Consider the following 20,183-nt stretch of genomic DNA (forward strand, 5'->3'; position numbering starts at 1 on the left):
TTTAAATATTATGTTTGGAAAACAAGTTTGATGAACTTGTGCAATGAAAATAAAACAATGTAACAATGTAAATATTTAATTTATTTATTTTAATAGGTATATTATGATTTTTTTTTTTAATTATATATTTTTTTGGATTCATTTTTTAATAGGAATCATTTTTGAATTTTTTCAGAAATTTTCAGATTTTTTAAATGGTTAAAAACCATTATCTCAATGTCAAACGAGACGAGACATCTCGTCCGAGTCAACTCGGTATCAGAGCTGAACGAGACGAGACGAAATACGAGTTTAAAAACCATGCCATGGAATTGGAGTATGGACTGGTTTGGTTCAGTTTGAAACAAGCTGTGGTTTGATTCTGGGTTAAGAAAATGGAAAATCAATCAATCCAGCTTGATTCTTGATTCAAACAAACGCACTACTAGTGATTTTGAAGAGAGAGAGAGAGAGATGGTGGGTGTGGGTGGGTTTTGGGGAACTCGCGTGATGGAGATAGTGAAGAAGCACGACTCAGGGGGTTTGGTGTGGAAGAGAATAAAGCTCACTACCACTAGAAAAGCCAACGCCAAGAAGAGACTTCTCAGGGTTTGGCAGGTCTCTCTCTCTCTCATCTTCTTACAGAAACTAGGGTTTGGGTTTTATTTATTGTTATTTTTTTTGGATTGGTTGTTGGTAGTTACACATAGACTCATTGCATTAGATCTTGAAACTCTACTTCAATTTTATTGCTTCTTGAATGTTAATCCAAATAATCAAAAACCATCTTTTATTTATTTATTTAGAGAATCTTTATTTGGTTTGGTTTATTAATCCGATCCTTCGATTGTGATGCTTCTTTGTTTTATTTAGTTCAATACAGAGACTACGATTGACTCTTTAGAACGAAATCTAGAAAATGATATAAAAAAAGGAAAAGAAACGGGAAAAAATGGTTGAATTTGATGAGTTTTGTAATAAGGAGATTCGGATTGACTTCGGGTCGAATCTATTATTTCACAGTGGCTAATTGAGACCATCTACAGATGAGGATGAGGAATCAAATTCCAGGGCTTTGAAGTTCAGTGTTTTTCCTCTGACTAGGAGAGTCGGGGAGGAAATGTGCTTCTTACCTTTTCTTAACTTATTGTTTAGTTGAATTTAATTTGGTATTGTTGTGTTTCTTGTTTGCTAATACTGGGTTTTGTGCACAAGTGCTATGATGGCAGCAAGTTTAGTTTAATTTTTTCTTTGTGTGTGTGTGTGTGTGTTTTGGGGGGGGGGGGGGGGGGGGGGTTTCAAATGCTAATGTATCTGAATCCTAGCCAAAATTTTTACCGAATTTAAAAATGCACCCAATCCATCCCAGTTGGTCTGACCAATTGAGCGAAATTGGGTATTGAGGTCCAGGGGGTGAAATGAAAATTTTGCACACCTGGGTGTACATACTTCACCTGGTTATCAATCTGTCTTAAACAAGCCATAACCCAAATACAGGTCAAATTAAACATTAGCACCCCTACCTAATAAGCATTGTCTTTCCAGGGGATGGTGCTTAAATCTTCAGTCTCTTTGGTTGTTGTTCGCCACTTGGCCTTGTGCTGAGCTTTGTTGTAGTTTTACTCCTCCATTTAGTGATAAAATTCATAAAAAAATAAATTTATGATTGGGAATTGATATCTCAAACTTTTTATGGGAGATGACAGGACGTGTTTAGTCTTTTGAGTATTGGTCATGGATTGTTGAATTCCAGCTCACATAATCCACACTTCTAACAAATTATACAAGCATGGGATCTATTCTTTTTTATTGATTAACCGGTTGGAAAAAAATAGAAAAATTTCTTGATTAGGTGCCCTATGGTCTCATTTGTTTTAGTGTTGCATATATTGTTTATTTGATGATAGCTATGTAACAAGTGGACTCTATTTTATGAAATTTTATTGCTTTTGGACATCCATGTCACTACAGGCACGTGCCAATTTAAAGATACAAAGTCACATGTATACCATTGCTCAACAAGTCTTAATTTGCCAAATATCTTGTTTTTCTTTTTCCTAGATATGTAAGAATTGCATTCCATTTTCAATAGTTTTATCACTTGGGACATCCATGCTAAGCTAAGCAATAGGCCAATGCCAATGTAAAAAAGAGAAATTCACAACACACTATGGAGATCTTATTACGAAATATATATATCATATTGCATTTATCTTATTGTTATTACAACTTATAAGATTATAGGGTGGTGGAGTAAGGGGCTTGGGTGTGCTTCCCAAGGTCGTGAGATCGAGTTCTCCCCTCTCGTGATTATACCCGATACGCCAACTTGTGGTGGTTGGGATTATCCGGAGTGATTAGTCCTACTTCTGAGAGGGTGAAGACACCCTAAATCATGAAAAAAAAAAATTATATCAGCTTAGCTGAATGTATTGTTTGTATAATCTTTGCACACATCATTATCTAACACATGATATCTCCATAATCTTTACTTGTATGAACTAACATACTTTTGAAAAATATCCAAGGAAGTTGTGTTAACACTCAATACTTATGTGTTTCACCAACACACACCTGTCTAACACTGACTTAGTTACTTTTCTAAGATTAGCAAATTACTATTGTGCATGTGTCTATCAATTTTATTGTCGTTGTTTTTGTTCTTTTTTCATGCAAATATTTAAATTGGCCTTCTTTATCTTTTAGGATGTGTGGGTTTGCAGATTTCAGGACCTTTAGGAATATCAATGTATTTCTACTCTTCTATGGATTCAAATATTTTGTGAGACCTAGGACTATTGTATGTAGTGCCAGAATATTAGGGTCCGTTTGGATGCAAGCACAAGAAGTACTTAAAACAAAAGTATTGTCCGACTTGCTGTCTGAAGGAGCTGGATAAATACTATGTGTTTGGGAACCGATTTTGAGAAGTATTGTCAGAAGTACTTCTGACAGAGTTTTGTATTTGGGAACTATTCTGAGTGAGAAAATGACAAGAATGCCCTTATAAGTACCGATAATTGTTTTTAGCATTATAACTCCATAAATTATGCCCTTAAATATGTGTTATGAATTATTAACCATAAAAAATGCTATATATCATTTTAAACTCAAATCCTTACTATTATAATGAGAGAAGATGGAGTAGAAGTGGTTCAACACCAAAATTTGGGTGATCATAAATGCCCCTACTTTTATATTTAAATTTAATATAATCAGAATCATTTTGGTTAAAAACCATGAAATTTGCGACTAACACGTGTAGACATCCCATCTTTGCACTCGTTTGATTAATCAACTTGTCAACTTGATCGTGACGATTCCCAATGATGGATGATTATTCTAATGCTATATCTGTTACTAGATATGTTTCAGAAATTCAGATGAGGTATTTCAAGCAAATAAAACTCTAGAAACCACTCTATGCTAGGAAAATACATCCCACAACGTAGAAATCATCATTTTTCAGACAAAAAAAAGCTTTACGATAAAAATCACTAAAAATGAACAAATTACCAAAATACCCCTAACATCAAAACATCCCTAGAGCCTACATTACACTTAGAAAAATCCATTTGAACACATAAAACAACAAAATGAAATCAAATAAACCATTCCGTCAATTTTTACCAAATTCGACAAAATTCTGGAAATTCCCCTCATAAGGGTTCACAATCATTTCATGTCAAAAATTTCATAAGTGACACAAACCGATAATCCCATCGAATTCTTTACGAAAAATCGATTCCAAAACATCTCGGAACATCGAAAAACGACTTCAAATGCAAAAGTTCTCTTCGGGGGCAAAACGGTAATTTTTCAATTTTAAAAGTTTTAAAATTTGAAATTAATAAATAAAACATTAATTAACGTAAATTGAAACCTTAATAAGATTGATTTAAAAATCTGACCAAAAAAATTAATCAATTAAGCCTTTGGGCAAAATTGTTGATGGTTGTCCACTTATTTAAGTGGAGCCCCCTGATATTTATTAAAAGACCCTTCCATCTGGGGGTCCAAATAATTAGAGATATAATTAGGGGGTTCTCCACAAGACTTAAAAATGTATTCTTTCATTGTACGCAAGATTAAAAAAACCTAATTTCAAAAAAACAAGTCAATCTTATAAGACTTAAGTCAAAACCCTAATCTAAAGAAGCCTAGTCAATCAAATAAGACTTAAGTCAAAATCCTAATTCACCTTATCTAAAAGGAGACCTAGTCAAACCTTAATTCTTCCAAAAAAATCTATAAATAGGAGTTTCCACAATTTAATCTCGTAGGTCAAAATAAACCCTAGAAAAAGTAGGTCAAAAAGTCTCCCTAGCCTTCTCCAAACCCTGATTTTGAAGCCCCAACTCCCTACCTAATATCCAAGCCTCAATTTTTGCTAAAAAAACACCCAAAAATCCTTCAAAAACACCTAGAAATCCATCAAAAAATTAGGAAATACTCAGATTTAAGAAGAAGACACCTCAACTTGGAGATCTGAAGTAGATCTTGTAATGGAAGAAAAACAAGGAATCTCATAGAGGAGTCTCTCCGCCAGCTCTGAGGGAACAAATCGTTGCGATCATCTAGGTATACTTTTTACTTTTTTTATTTATTCTAGGTCTTTTTTGCAATGTAATCCTTCTTTGAAAAATAGTAGAGACCGACGTTTGCCTGACGGGGTTGGTGCCTGATACTTTCCAACTCCGTAACGTGATCCCCGGACTATAGTCTATTTTTATTCGTAGATTAGTTGTTTTATCTGTTAGAGTCAATATTTGGTTCCTAGACCATAATAACTAGGTGGCGACTCCCCAACCTCAAAAATCAAAAGCGGATCCGCACACCCCGTGGATCGAGGGCGCTTTCAACACGTTGCATAATTTTCAAAATTACAAAACATCCATTTTACCATATAATCTTTAAAAAAATTATTTAATCAATATTTTAAATTACATCAGCCCGTTTTCACATGCAACCTTCTAGTTATGATTATTTTTTATCAAAATTTTGGTGGTCCTCTCCTAAAACCTAGGCATATGAAAAAATCCTATAGAAATATTACCTGCAACATCTATAATAAAAATAAGCAGTCTCACCATACAAACGATGATATAATAAATGTCCTAAATACATGTAACAACTAATAAGTTGTTTAACAACTATAGTGAAAATAAGATGTGTAACATACATACAACTATCTAATAAAAAAATACATACAACAAAACCAATATTTTCCTAAACTACACCATATAGCATCCTATTGATGCATATAAAAATTAGTCTCGTGCCCAAGCATTTAATTTTTTTCTTCATATACTTGTTGTCTGGAATCAAGAATAATCTTTAAACTTCATTAGCCCATAAGAAATCATTTTCGTGATCTGTAATTGAAAAAAAATAAATATTTCACGTTAAAAGATATAATTTCATAGTTATAATTTGATACAAAGTGATGTAAGTCATTACCTTTCAAGATGAGCACCTATAAAATTATCTACCTTTGTTATTATTTTTCTTGGAAGTGTGGAAGTCCATTTCTCACCCACACGAGTAATAAAAAGTCATAATAAATTGTAAGAGCCGGATCAACAAATAAAAAATGAAAGGAAAACATTTAACATCAAAAGCAACTATAATAGTCATATTAATAAACTCACATGGTCGCATGATCCACACTAAAATACATAAATTTTTTACATAGTACATATTAAAGCGAAACATCTAACTCATGAAATTATATAACTAAATTATATCGGTCATAAGTTTCTTTTATTGCTTCAACAATGAGCTCTCTCCTGTGTTCCATTTTCCTATGTCATTATTTTTTTGAACCTCTCGAGAATCTGAGTCATGAATACTTTTGATGACTTCTTCTATGTAATCTTCTTGGTCATATTAGACAAACTCTATATCTGTCAAAGTTTCTTTTCGAATGAAGTTATGCAATCTCATGTAAGCAAATGATGATATCCCTCAATGAATTAACAGAGTAATAGTGTATATCTCTAAGAATTGCCCATTTTGTTTTCAAGACCTCAAAACACCTCTCGATGACATTGCGCAACGAGGAATGAAGATGGTTAAACGGTTTTTTCTTTCTCTTCTCCTATGTACATCTTTGAAAGTCTTGTAAATGACAATAAACACCTTTGTATGGTGTCATATACTATTCCATCAATACGTAGTCAAAGTCAACTAAGTAATATTTACCTATCAATGAAAAATAATAATTTCATTGATTATAAAAAAATATAATTGAATGTGTTTATAAATAGAATTTTGAATATCAACCTGTCGGAGGATGAGAAAAAAGAATCTCATTTTATTAAGGGAATTGGATACTTTTTGAGACTAAGATGGTATTGTACTGATTGTATAAGGGAAGTCATATTTTTTCATGTCAGTAGTTGAAGACACCACTTGAATTAGACATGGATGTCTCAACAGGAGGTTGTTATAGCTCGGTGGGGCATCGACTGCATGAATAATTTGTGGTCTGATAGCACAACCGACTTGTGGGGGCCGTAGATCCGAACGATTGATGGGAGAAGTACCAAACATATCCCTAACTTCTCGTTCCGACCGGCCGGCTACTGGAAATAGATTGACTATCGGAGATATTCGTGTTACTTCGTCTACACTGGTTTGTACACGAATGCGTGAGTTATGCTACTCTGCTAATCTTCATTTTCGCTCCCGTCTACACTTGCTACTCTGCTCGTTGCTGCCCTGACGCATTGTGGCTCCCTATAGGGGCCTTCTCTAGCACCACTAACAACCTGACACGTTGCGGCGTGAAGCTAAGTTTGTGACGCTTCTCTTCCCTTTAGCTTCGTTTTGTGTGTAAGTACTCCACTCGCTCTATTTCATATGATCGTTCCTAAACTCCACTCTCTATTTCATATGCTCGTTCTGCATTCCATATCTCTTGAAGATCCTTGTTGCTCGTGGAGTTCTCACAACTATACTCAAAGGGCTATCCTTTAAGGGCTCGTTCCGTGCTTATGAGCGAGTGGAGTAGCACTCCACTCATTGCTTGCATCTCGAATTGGGATTATATATTTTTTTTAACAACACATTCAAATCAGTTGCTTGCCCTTCCAAACCAGTGACGACATATATGAAAAACATGTCAAAAGAGCATGCAATCATTACATTCTGCGTTATACTTTTTCGATCTAAATATCAAAGTTGATCTGTTGTTGGAACGCATGCCCCATGTGCATCTCATTAATCACTCCTGCACGATCCTTCATATTGTCATAATAATAAAAGTGAGATTAAGCATTCCAAATATTTGCGAATATAACTTTGTTATTAAAAAAAAATACTTTAAAAAAAGTCTTTTTTTTTTTTTTTACTTGTGTGAATTTGAGGAGGGATTTCATCCATAAAATGGGGCATGATGAGAGTCTTGCATAAGTGAAGAACATCCTTCAAAGCTCTGTGAAAGTTTTTACTTGTGATGTCTTCAGAATGTTGAAATCGATTTTTAACAAGCCTCATGCTTGCATGTTGTGCCAATATCATTAGAAACATTCCTAATGATACTTATAAATAACCGTTCTTCGTTCTCTCAAGGCTTATCTCATCTTATAGACACCAACATAATTTCTCGAACATGTGTTTTTCTATTTGAATTTGTTCATGACATATTGTATTTTTCTAGATAAAATGTAGTTTATATAATTTTGTCTAATGTTAACACAATTAGTTTTGGGTTGTTTAACTAATTTGTGATTGCTAGCCCTACGATAATGATATGCTGCAGCAAGTGCTCCCGTATAAATAATTTCATCGTCTGAATCTGACAAATCCATTTTAATCTGTTTGGGTAATTAATAAACAACATCAATATATAATCTAGAATAATAAATAATAATCCACTACCTCAAGACATAATCGATAAACAACATCAATCCATAATCCATAAACTTAACTAAACATATTCGGATAAGACACATCTCATGCAAAAAAGATGTCCAAATAAGACTACCACCTTAAAAAAAAAGACTACCCCACCTCATATTCACCACTATGAAATTGATTGTGGTCAAATTCCAAACACTATCGGTGTAGCTCCTTTGTCCGCAAGCCATAATAGGCGTCTCTATATTACGCATTTTCTATGAAGTTTGTTAGTGTGTGAACATAGATTCTGCTCAGTCGCGAGGGGGGGGGGATCTCATATGCTAGTTCGTTCAAATTAGTTTAATAACCCAAGACTAATTGTGTTTTTATCAGACAAAATTATATGAACTATGTTTTGTCCAAGAATAATGCAATATATCACGAACAATTTTGGATGGAGAAGCACATGTTCGAGAAATTGTATTAGTGTATTATGATGAAGCAAGTCTTGAGAGAACAAAGAACGTTTCTTTGAAAGTATTATTAAGAATGTTTCTACTGATATTGGGACAAAATGTGTGCATGAAACTCGTTGGAAGTCGATTCAACATCTTGAATAAACAATTAGTAGATACTTTCACAGAGTATTGAAAGTTGTTCTTTAATTATGCAAAACTCTCATTGTAGTCCCATTCCATGGACAAGATCTCTTAAATTTCACTCAAGTTGATTTTTTTTCCTTTTCTTCAACGTAATTTTCTATTAATAACAAAGTTATATTTGCAAATATTTAGAATGTTTAATCTCACATTTATTATTATAACAATATGAAGGATTATGTGGGAGCGATTGATGGGATACTCATTGGGATACGTGTTCAAGCAACGGATTAACTTCAATATATAGGTCGAAATAATGTAAAATATAATGATTGCATGCTCTTTTAACATGTTTCATATATGTCGTTGGTTGGAAGGGACATGCAAATGACTTGAATGTGTTGTTGGATACCATATTTGATCCTAGTTTGGGGTTTTCTCATCTTTCGACATGATGCATGACACCATACAATGGTGTTAGTTAGCATTTACAAGGCTTCCAGAGTGCTACATGGGAGAAGGGGAAGAAAAGATTGTTTAACTATTTTTATTCCTTGTTGTGCAACGTCATTGAAATGTCTTTTAAGCTCTTGAAAGTTAGATGAATAATTCTTAGGTACATACACTCTTACTCCATTTATACATATAGGGACATTGTCATTGCTTGCATGAGGTTGTATGATTTCATTTGTAAAGAAGTTTTAGCAGACATGGAGTTTGCTTGATACGACTAAGAAGATTACATATAACAAGAGGTAGTTAGGACCAAAAAGTTTTGGTTAGATTAACCATCTTTATTTCTTGTTGTGCAATGTCATTGAGAAGTGTTTTGAGATATTGAAGGTTAGATGAATAATTCTTAGACATACACTCTTGCTCCATTGATGTACAGAAAGGCATCATCATTGCTTGCATGAGAATACATAACTTCATTCGAATGGAAGTTTTGGCAGGCATAGAGTTTGCCCGATACGATAAAAAAGATTACCTAGAAGAAGAGGTCGTTAGGAGTGTATAGGAACACGAATTTTTGAGACGTTTACAATGAGAAAGGCATAGAAAAATGGAATGCATGAGAGAATATAAGATTGGAGTAATAAAAGAAGCTTATGATTGATATAATTTAATAATATAATTCCATGAGTTGGATGTTTTGCTGTAGTATGTAAACAATTTATGTATTTTTGTGTGGATCATGTAAACATGTTTGTTTGTTGATATGACTATTATAGTTAATTTTGGTGTTAGATGTTTTTCTTTCATTTTCTGTATGTTGGTATGACTATTACAGTTTATTATGATTTTTTATTGCTCGTATGGACGTGAGATGAGTTTTCATACTTCCAAGGCAAAAAGTAACAAAAGTAGACAATTTTATAGGTGTCCATTTTACATCACTTTGTATCAAATTATAATTATGGAATTATATATTTTAAAATGAAATATATTATTTTTCAATTATAGGGTCACTAGATTGATTTCTTATGGGCTGATGAAGTTGAAAAGATTAATCCTGACGACGATAAGTACATGAAGAAATAGAAAAAATCAAATATTTGGGCACGAGATTGATTTTTATATGCATCAATAGGATGCAATATAGTGCAATTTATGATGATATTGGTTTTGTTGTTTTAGTTAGTTGTCTTGTTTTTTATTATGTAGTTGTATGCATGTTGATACAACTTATTTTTACCATAGTTGTCGAACATCCTATGAAAACAATTATATCTTTGTTTGTATCATGAGACATGTTATTTTTATTATAGTTTTTATAGGTAATATTTCTACAAGTTTTTTTTTTCATATGTCCAGTTTTTGGGGGAGGTTTTGTCAAAAATTAATTATAATTTGGGTTTAAAATGATATTGTAGCATTTTTTATGATTAATAACTCATATTTTAGGACATAATAAGTAGAGTTATAGTGCTAAAAACCGTGACTGGTATTTATTTGGACATAATTTGTGGAGTTATAATGCTAAAAATAGTAGCTGGTTATATGGGCGTTCTGATTATTTTCCCAGAATTCAGACTAGTATCCTAACACAAAACTCTGTCAAAAGTACTTTTGATGGCACTTCTCAGAAATGCTTCTGAAACACACAGTACTTATTCAACACCTTCAGATAGTACTTCTGGCTCCTATATCCAAACTGGGTCCCTAACTTGATGCTTCAACATCAAGTACTAAAAAGTTCTCTGATTGGGAGTACTTCATCGAGGAGCTATTTATCCAAATGCCCTTTCAATTACTTCTAGCTCTCCGTTGGAGCTACAAGCACTTAAAAGTGCTATCCAAACAATGCTTTTTGTGCATGTGTCGTAAGGTTCACGTGAATGTGTCAATTCAGTATTTGACATTGCTACCATTGCGATCTCAGTATTACTTTATTTACTTGGAATATATATATATATATATATGAAACTCAAACTAAGGCTGCAACCTGAGCGGGTTGGAGGGTCAACCCAAGTTGTAGAACCCTTAACTCGAGCTCCACTCAACCTGACCATCAGATTAGAGCTCATTGACCCAAGCTCAACCTGAGATTGAGCTTCTAAAATCGGGTTGAGCTCAGGTTAGCCCAAGTTAGGTAATTTTGGGTGGGTTGGGTTCACTGAGCAAGCCTAACTTCATTTTGATCAAAATAGAAATTTTGTTTTATATCTTAAAAAAACGATATAATATAAAAAACAAAATCACTAGTAAATAAATTTGCACACAACCTCCAAATCCATAAATTTTTATATCAAAATTTTTTCCCTTAGTTTTACAAATATATTTAGAAAGAGAAAATTAATATATTTTTTAAAATAAATAAAAATATTTATATGTAAATATATAGCATCAGGTTTGGGTTGAGTTGGGTTGCCTGGAGCCTCAACCCTAGCTCAACCTGAATTCATTTTGGGTTGAGATTTCCAAGCCCAGGCTCAACTCATTTTCCATATAACTCAACCTAGGCTTGCCCGTCAGTCGGGTTGAGCCCGGGTTGAGTTCGGGTTAGCCCGACCAAGTTGTAGCCCTAGCTCAAACTATATGCAAGGGGATTGAAAATTTTCGCTTAAAAGAACTCGTGGCTCTTTTTTTATATTTTATTGGAGTCTTGAGATCTAGAAATACATTTCTTTTGCAGAATGAGGCAGTCTTGAAGGCATGTTCTGAACCACCTCCATCAAAAACTTCATCAACTGGTGATGCTGGAATGGCAGAAAAAGATAACAAGAGCGCGCAAAATTGACAAACAAAATGAGTAAGAACATTATGTTGAAGTCTTTTTTTGCAAGCTTGGTGTTTCCAAGCTTTGTGGGGCGAAGTCTTCTTTGCTCCAACTTATAGTCAGCTTCATTCTTCTGTCATTAGAATTGAAGGACCTCAAAATGTGGTATCACTTTTAGCTTTGATACAAGATAACATCTTTGAGACAATGGTATCCTAATCGTTTATCATCTTGAAGCACTTGGCAGAATTTAGTTATACACTAGTTTAAAAAACAAAAATTGAACATCCTTGTTAGTTGGTAATGTGCTTCGAAAACTTGCGGTCTAGTGTACTTAGTGTTCCCTGTGATCTGATTTGGGACCTTTCGGTTTGTTTGTTTGTTTTTTTTTTTTTTTTCATTTTTATGGTGGATTTGTGTCATGCTTTGCCATTTGCCTGCTTTTAGGGTTTTCTTCCAATGGAAGTGATATGACCATGGTTATATGTCCTACCTTATTAATTGCATCACAGGAAAATTAAAAAAAAAATGTTAAAAGAAAGTACAGCAAAAGGAACAAAACATTGGGTAATTGGGTACCCATTGACACCCTTACTGAGCTCCGACAGAAAAAAGAATAAAAAAATAAAAAATTCAATATAGGAGAGCATTCCCTTCCAGTTGTATTACAACTGAAGGGTTTGGAACCATTTGTTAAACCTCTGCATTTCTTTCTCAGTTCTTACTAATATGGTGGTTTGGGTGAGAGATTGGAAACAATGGGATGGGAAGAACTACTAAGAAACCCCTAGCAGCTGAAGGAATTCTCATGCTTCACCATAGTGGTAGATCTACTAGCTGATCCTGGGTTTCCAAGTGTTAGAAATGTTTTTTTCTTTCTTTTTTTTATGGTGAAGGAGATTTGAATTCTCAGCCATCAGAGGCTACGGCATATGAAGAACGAATTCAAGCATTACCTTTTGGGAATGTATAATGAAGACCAATCTCAACAATAGTTAGGGGCACGGGTGCAAGTTGAAAGCTCAAAAAATGTGAGAGTAAGGCGAAATATGATGCAAATTGAGATGATGGTAAGCAAAGATTTGTAAACAGGTGCCTTTATGGAAGATGTAATAGCTCTATAAATGGTTGAATGACTTAATATGATATTGTCCTTTGGAAAAGAACAAAGAATTGAAGTGATGAGACATGAAAACCCACAAAAAACATAAATCCCTAAATTATTAGCATTTTGGGTATAGTTTAGTTTAGTTTTGGTTTAGGTTATTTGAGGAGTTTAAAGGTGTTTTCTTCGAAGAGTTATTATATGGGACTCAAGCTTGGAAGCAAGAGTTCTAATTCTACATATTTTTCTTATTGCGATGGTCATCTCGACCATCTCTTCATATCGTTCAATTAATTTTATTTCTTTTTTGAAAAATCAATTACGGAGAAGTTGAGATCCTTTGACATAACAATGCAGTTATTGGTTTTTTGCTTATTCATGGACGAAATGTAGCAGCAGGAATCTCCACAATCAAATTAGCTAATGAGAAACACTTTATTTTTCCAACATTAAAGACAATTCTAAATTGGTCAGACAAATCCATATAGATATCTTATTTGATTCTGTTCTTGGAACACCAGTACTCAGTTACACAGCAAGTATGATACTGAATCTTTTTAACTTTCCAGTCTGCCCACAGCAACATGAGTCCAGAAATGAGATCAAAAGGTATGAACAGTTTGATTATGATATTGAGAAAATAATTGATGGAAGTAGGGAGATTCTTGGCGATTTGGCCCATTCCTTCAACTTTTGCGATTGGGTGGCCTGTGCAATCATTCACAGATGACTCACCACAAGAAGGAATCTTGGCGATTAATGTAGTTAATGGTAAATAATAATTTTTACTGTCATGGTAAATTACGCAATCGTCATCATCAAATTCTTATCCCAAATATTTGGAGTGACACAAATCTTGTTCCTCTATTTTTCTTGTTTTTTGGATTATCATGGTATCCCCACCCTACAGGTGAGACTAGTCCCACAGTCACACGTATTCCCCCCTCGAAAAGTCCTACATGCAACTGGTTGAGTCGAGAGTCAATCAGACCCTGGAGGTTGACCCGAAGGAATTCATAGCTTCGTGGGGTTTTCGAACACTTGACCTACCCTTCTTGAGGAGCTTTTCAAGGCTCGGCTGACCACTAGGGCAACCCGTTGGTGTTAAATCTTGTTCTATATAATTTTATATAAATTCACTCACGTTCACTCAAATGTGTTTGTGTACATTTTCACCTTCACATTATTTAGGTCACATTTGACACTTCAATTATTCCTTCATTTTAAGTAGCATTTCCATCTCAATCTATTTTTTCTTAATTTAGCTAACATTGATGTTATTTGTACATTTTTTTTCAAAGGCGTTCATTTGCAATATTATCTTTCAAAATGTTTCATGTAATTATTGTAAATAGAACAAATGGTGCATGAAAATACTAGTCTTGATTGATTGAAAATATAATTCAAGATAAAGAGCGACCCCAAAAAACTAATATTAAAAAATAATAGGTATGAATTATTCCACCTTAACCACGAAAAAACTACTTGGGCATAATAAACGAAGGCACGGTACCAAAATTTTGATGGTTTAGATTTAAGTTTGTATGCTCTGTTGATGTGTATGGAGGTAAGAAAGATATTATAATTACATTAAAATTTGTTGACACCTTAGCTATTGAGATGGAAATTTCAAAAATATTAGAAGTGAAGATATCTTCACATTTAAGAGAAAGGTTGGAATAAGTAAAAATGTTCAATAATCATGTTTATTGACTTGTGTGTTTTAAGATCAATAAAAAATCCAAATGTTGTATCTCGATGATTTGTAATCCTTATCTTGAGGTGCATAAGAAATTTTTTGGGACAATTATTATTAGATGATTGAATTTAAACCCTGAACTTTAATAAAAATGAAGATGTCCTTGTTGCATAATTATTAAGGAACCCTTTTGTAGAATTTATTGACTTTAAGCTCTATTTTCAAAGAGACAGCATTTGAAAAGTGGTTGGGTTGGAACAGGTAAACACACATTCCATCTCTGCTTAGGACTTAGGTTATCTTTCTTAAAGGGCAAGATTTTCCATCACCTTCAAAATTACTAAATTGCCCTCCATTTTTATTTTATTTTATAATATACTTATAAACCAAAGCCTCTTTCTTCATTTGATGATTGACCTGATCATGTGAAGGTAATTAAAAAGTCCAATTAACACACTAGATTGACAGAAGAGAACATGGGCCCAAGTCAGCAATCTAATCCTCTTTGTTTCTCTCTCTCTCTCTCTCACACTCACAAACACACCATTTTGATTCCTTTTGTCTTGTGAACATGAAAAGGTAATATAAAAAGGAAAGGGTGACGTGAAGAACTCCAACAGCCTTAGATGATTCTAAAACCACTGTCACAAGAAACTTTGGTCGGCAATTGTTTTCTCCTTCGATATGTTTTTTCTTTCGTTGAGCTCTTCCATGAAATCACACTTAATTATTTGGACCTTAGTTACATATAATTAATCAACTTATGTGAGGAAGCCGTCCTCTGCTTCTAGACCGTCCACGTGGCATACATATAAGGGGGTTGGTAGGACCTACCATTTTGGTGGGTCCTGTTGCTGAACTCATCTTTTGTAGTTTTCATTGGGTTGATTTTTTTTTTTTTTTTTTTTCCCAAAGAAGATTTTGGCCAAGCAAAAATTCTCTCGACTCTTGTAAAGGTAAGATGAGATCAGTGGGTGGAATACTGAGTAATTCCCATGGTCACTAAGACGCACATGTGCCTTGAAGAGTCAATCAACAATTGCATATAAAAATCAAGTATGTCATGACATGTGAAAGAACAAAAAACTCTGAGAGATGACACCAGACATATTTGATACATTCAAAAGAAATTATATGACCAGGTAAAGGAGTGATACAATTGAAATCTGAAAAGACCAAAAATCTATAAATAAAGTATAAAATGAGAGAGGTACAAATTTTTTTTATAAATAAAACTGTTATATTATTAGATTATTAATTGACTTGAATGTCGGAGTATTCGTAAATGAGGATTCCAAGAGATAGAAAAGAAGAGGGGTAGAATGATTCATCATCCAAACAGTTTGTAGAACCCACAAAGATCTCATAGTCTTATGAGGGACCCAATCATTCAGCGGTCCTACCGCATGTCAGAAAGTATGAGTGTATATAATCTTATTGAAAAATCTCTACAAACTAAAAACTAGTAATTAATAAGAAATGATAACTTTTAAACTTTAAACATGTCTACTGATTTGAAGAAATAAAAGAAATCTATTATAAAAATACTTTATTTTGGTTGTTGCCTGCATAATTTTGCCCGAAAGCAATTAAATTATTTGATTAACTGATATTTTATAAGCATTTGGAGCGTAATCCATTTAAAGCAAAGTTGTAAAGAAATTGAATGATAATGACAGAATCTTGCTCTTCTCTTCTTCTAGAGGAAAACTAGTCAGGGTGGAGAAAGAAAACTCTCTTTGGGACCCATCATAAGGAGATTTTCTTGGTGAGAAAAAAGCTTGGTTGAATGATTTTAACCATCTGATTGTAAATTTTCCTTTGATCATAAGGTTCATATTTTCTAAATGTCCTAAAAAAATGTGGTGCTTTTTTTTTTTGTGCGTTGGGGGGGGGGGGGGGGGGGGGACTGGACTTGAACCCATGACCTTAAAGTTGCAGACATCCCTACAAAATTTGAAGCAAGAATTAAGATCCGTAGATCAATTACTTTGGAGAAACAAATCTTGGTTGAACCTATATTTTCCTAATGGATATTAATCCGCATGAGGTACAAACATCAACAATAACAAACCCTTATTCCAAAGATTTGAGTCAAATGAATTTTATTATTATATTCCACTTTGTCTAACGTCAAGACTTTTGTTATTGAAAGTGAGTTCTTACATACTTTCACTATCTCCATCTAAATTCTTTTGGGTCATCCTCTCGTTCTTTTAAAACCTTCAATTTGATTATTTCTTCTAACTTGGATTGTATTTTAACCGTATTTCTTCTTACAAATACTTTTTTTTTTCCCATTAGAAAAATTACAGATACAAATGTTCTAAAGCAAGGTTCTTCGAAATGCCTATTTCTCAGTTTCAAGAACATGGTTCAATTTAACTAAATCTGGTAGTTTCTTTATCGATGCTGTCGATAAAAATGAAACAGGAAGAACATTTAATCCTGAATTTAGTGTTGAAAATCGAAAATAGAACACTTTTATGCTTCACTCAATCGAAGACTTATTTTGGTATTGGGTCCTTTGATATAGAGGAGAATTGAATTCCCATGTGCAAATATTCTTTTTAGATCAAAGTTCTTATTCTTTATGGAATTATGCTTGCCAAAAGGGGTCTCCTTTGATAAAGTTTAGCTAAATATATGTTCTCTTTCTCCCTCTTTTCTTTGGATGCTCCTCTTTCTTTCCTTTTACTTTGGAAGGAGCACATTCCAATAAAATCACTTCCCTTTTGATAAGAAAAGCTATAGATACTGAACAGCACTTATGTTTCTGCTTCTAATCCCTCACTATATTTCATTATTTGAAAATTAATTAAGAAAGATGTTTAAATTCATCAAGGAAAAGATTAGTATTAATTTAAAAGTTTGGGTTTGCTTACAAAACCACATATTTCTCACACACATTGAGAAACATGTTTGAGTGCAATTTTGGAGACCGACAATTTGGAGTCTTTACCAGACCAAACATTTCCATTGGTCCATGTCTATTAAAGGGCTTCCCAACATGAATAAAGTGGGTACTTTATAATTTTGATATGCAATTCAATACACGTGGACTGAGGGGAATGTGTGATCTAAGTGTAGGCTCTAAAATCTCACTCATCATGTTTGATGTTAATTAAGAAATTTTGTGCACAAAAAATTCAATCTCGGATTTGCCAATCACAAGATGCCACCTATATTGAGGGCATCTCCAATTTACAAAGACACCCACATTAGGGAAGCCCGCAATACACACGGCATGTGATTGATCAATCGTGGATTTTAATCCCCGTCTTGTATTGAATTTTTTGTGTGTGAAAAAATTCCCATGTTATTTATTTTTTTCCCCACTTTTAGTACTCTTGTTGTTTGAGCAATAACCAAGGATAAGAAACGCAACAAATCGAAATTTAAGTTAAAACTTGGATCCTTAATTATTTCTAATTGGGTTTACAAAACACAATTTCTGATACAGGATTAACTTAAGAGGCTTCATGGTTGTCTTCGACAAGGTGATGCAGTAACACTATTGCAGCTACTGTTTTCTTCATGATCAGATTCTGGAGAAGAGACTTCAGTGATTCCACTTGAAGCAGAAGAAGAGGAGGAAGAAGAATAAGAAGAAGGGCTCCTACTAGTCTTATCTTGCATCATGAAATCAATAAAATGATTAGGCCTTGCCACTCTGAGTTCAAGAACTCTGTGCTTGTTGCACGGTTGCGCGATGTCATCGTCATTTTTATTATTTCTTTGCTTCAAAAATATACGACAGAGAACCCAATCTCCCATTTGTGTCATGGAATTCTGCATAAATTTTAACAAAAAGAAATCCTGAATATAAGTAAATAAGAGGAGATATAAGTGCAAATATGTCAATCATATTCAAATACTAAGACATGGGTTTAATTCAATTTGTATGGATTAGATATCTAGATGTTTCATTCTCCTAGTAAATTATACATAAGAGAATCAATTAAAAGAAGAAATTAAACTCACTTGGGTTGAGGCATCACCAACGAGGCGGTATTCGTGCATGATCCAGTCAGTTCTAGACCTACTTGGAGTCTTCCCTCTATAGAAAACTAGAGTTTTCTTCATTCCTACTACTTGGTTGCTTCTAGATACTACAATTTTTTTGTCTACACCAGTAGCTTTCCAGTGACCACAACCCGCTGCTCTATTAGGTCGGTTCCCATTCCGATACTTAGCTTCTCTAGTGCTAAAGAAGTATCGTTCTTGTTCCGAATCACCTAAACACAAAAGCCACATTTCAGTACGATTATTTTCAACTACCCATTAAAAGATTTTATGAAACATATGTATAATTGCATCATTTGATATTATTCTCGGTTATATAAAACTTATAGTATCGTGTCTATGTTATTACAATTCCATGATAATCAATCTCGATATGCTTTAGTGCGAGCACAGAAAAATAAAATAAAAATACAGACTAACCTGGCAAATCCCAAGGATTGTACTTGCAAACATCGACTTCAGGGATGATCGAAGCTGGCAATGGGTAAGCGAACACCTTACGCTTCAAGTACTGAACGACAAGTTCTTCATCCGTTGGATGAAATCGGAAACCAGGAGGTAATTTTATAACTCCATTTTTAACAAAATTGATCTTCTCCATATCAATCGATCGAAACAACTCCCTCCACCCCGAAATTTGCCTATTTCAGGCTAATTGGGATGAAATTCAATGAACCCATGTTTGGTTCTTATAATCCATTTAAAGGGTGAGTGAGAGAAGAACAAGAACAAAGAGAAAAAAAAAAAAAAGAAAAAAAGGGAGGAGAGAGAGAGAGAGAAAAGAAGGAAAAAAGTGGTGTGGGTATTGGAGAGTAAAAGGAGTGGTTCTTTATAGTAATGGTGTTGGGCGAATGGGACGATTTTTTTTGGCGTAAAACAGACTCATACTCTTGTTTGACGCATCTTTCAACTTCACTAATGTTAAAGAGATAAAAAAGTGTTCTTCGAAAAGGTTGAAATTAATATTAAACGCAAACGAACGCATCCACAAAACAGCTTAGATGGCTTCGACGTTTTCATATGGGAAAACCGATGCTGTTAAAACTTTTCCTCTTAATGCTGTTCTCTTCTTCTTTAAATTATTTAATTTTTACGATTATACCTTAGCTTCTTTTTGGATCATTTACACTGTAGTTCTATACTTATTTCTGACCTCTTTCAGTGAAGTTATTGTCATTCGATCGGAGGGGTATTTTGGCCATTTCTATGTATAATTCCGAAGATCTTGCATTCTTGTATAATACAGCTGGAGAGTTTGAACATTTGCTGTCCCAAGAAGTCCGGATTGGTTAAATGTATCATGTTCCTTCATTCCATTTTGTTTGGAGCCCAAGTTTTTTTTTTTTTTGTTTGTTATTGAAAGTGCGTTCATATATGTTTTTGCTATGTGATTCTACTTTCTTTTGGGGTTTTCGTGCTCTTTTAGAATATTCAATTTGAAGGCATTTCTTCTTACTAAGATTCTAATCGGCCTTCGTTAAATACATCCAAATAATTTAAATTGACTTTTCATTGGTTTATTACCGATTGGAATTATTTTTACATTTTCTCAAATATTTTTTTATTTTTTATTTTATCTTTCATAGTCTTTTCAATAATCCATTTTAACATCCCCCTCTTTCTTACATTTAATTTATTAACACAATTCTTATTGATCATCAAATATTCAATTCAATAAATCATAATTGGTTTTATTGCCATCTTATAATT

The 20,183-nt window shown here is 33.7% G+C and overlaps 1 protein-coding gene and 1 long non-coding RNA gene across 2 annotated transcripts; one reads left to right on the plus strand and one right to left on the minus strand.

The window, feature by feature from the left end:
* Positions 1–286: 286 nt before the first annotated feature.
* Positions 287–12,028, plus strand: LOC147398417 (uncharacterized). Its single transcript, XR_015179855.1, has 2 exons — positions 287–597; positions 11,560–12,028. It is a non-coding gene; the product is annotated as an uncharacterized LOC147398417 (long non-coding RNA).
* A 5,816-nt stretch (positions 12,029–17,844) lies between these two features.
* LOC147398418 (NAC domain-containing protein 83-like) lies at positions 17,845–19,251 on the minus strand. The gene is made up of 3 exons (XM_086447606.1): positions 18,894–19,251; positions 18,432–18,685; positions 17,845–18,239 (listed from the first exon to the last, which is right to left on the minus strand). Exons 1-3 carry the CDS (start codon positions 19,072–19,074, stop codon positions 17,928–17,930), a joined length of 747 nt encoding a protein of 248 aa, XP_086303732.1. The 5' UTR covers positions 19,075–19,251; the 3' UTR covers positions 17,845–17,927.
* Positions 19,252–20,183: the final 932 nt, after the last annotated feature.

Source organism: Akebia trifoliata, chromosome 7 (assembly GCF_017979445.1).
Source record: "Akebia trifoliata isolate Shusen 1 chromosome 7, ASM1797944v1, whole genome shotgun sequence".
Lineage (NCBI taxonomy): Eukaryota > Viridiplantae > Streptophyta > Magnoliopsida > Ranunculales > Lardizabalaceae > Akebia > Akebia trifoliata.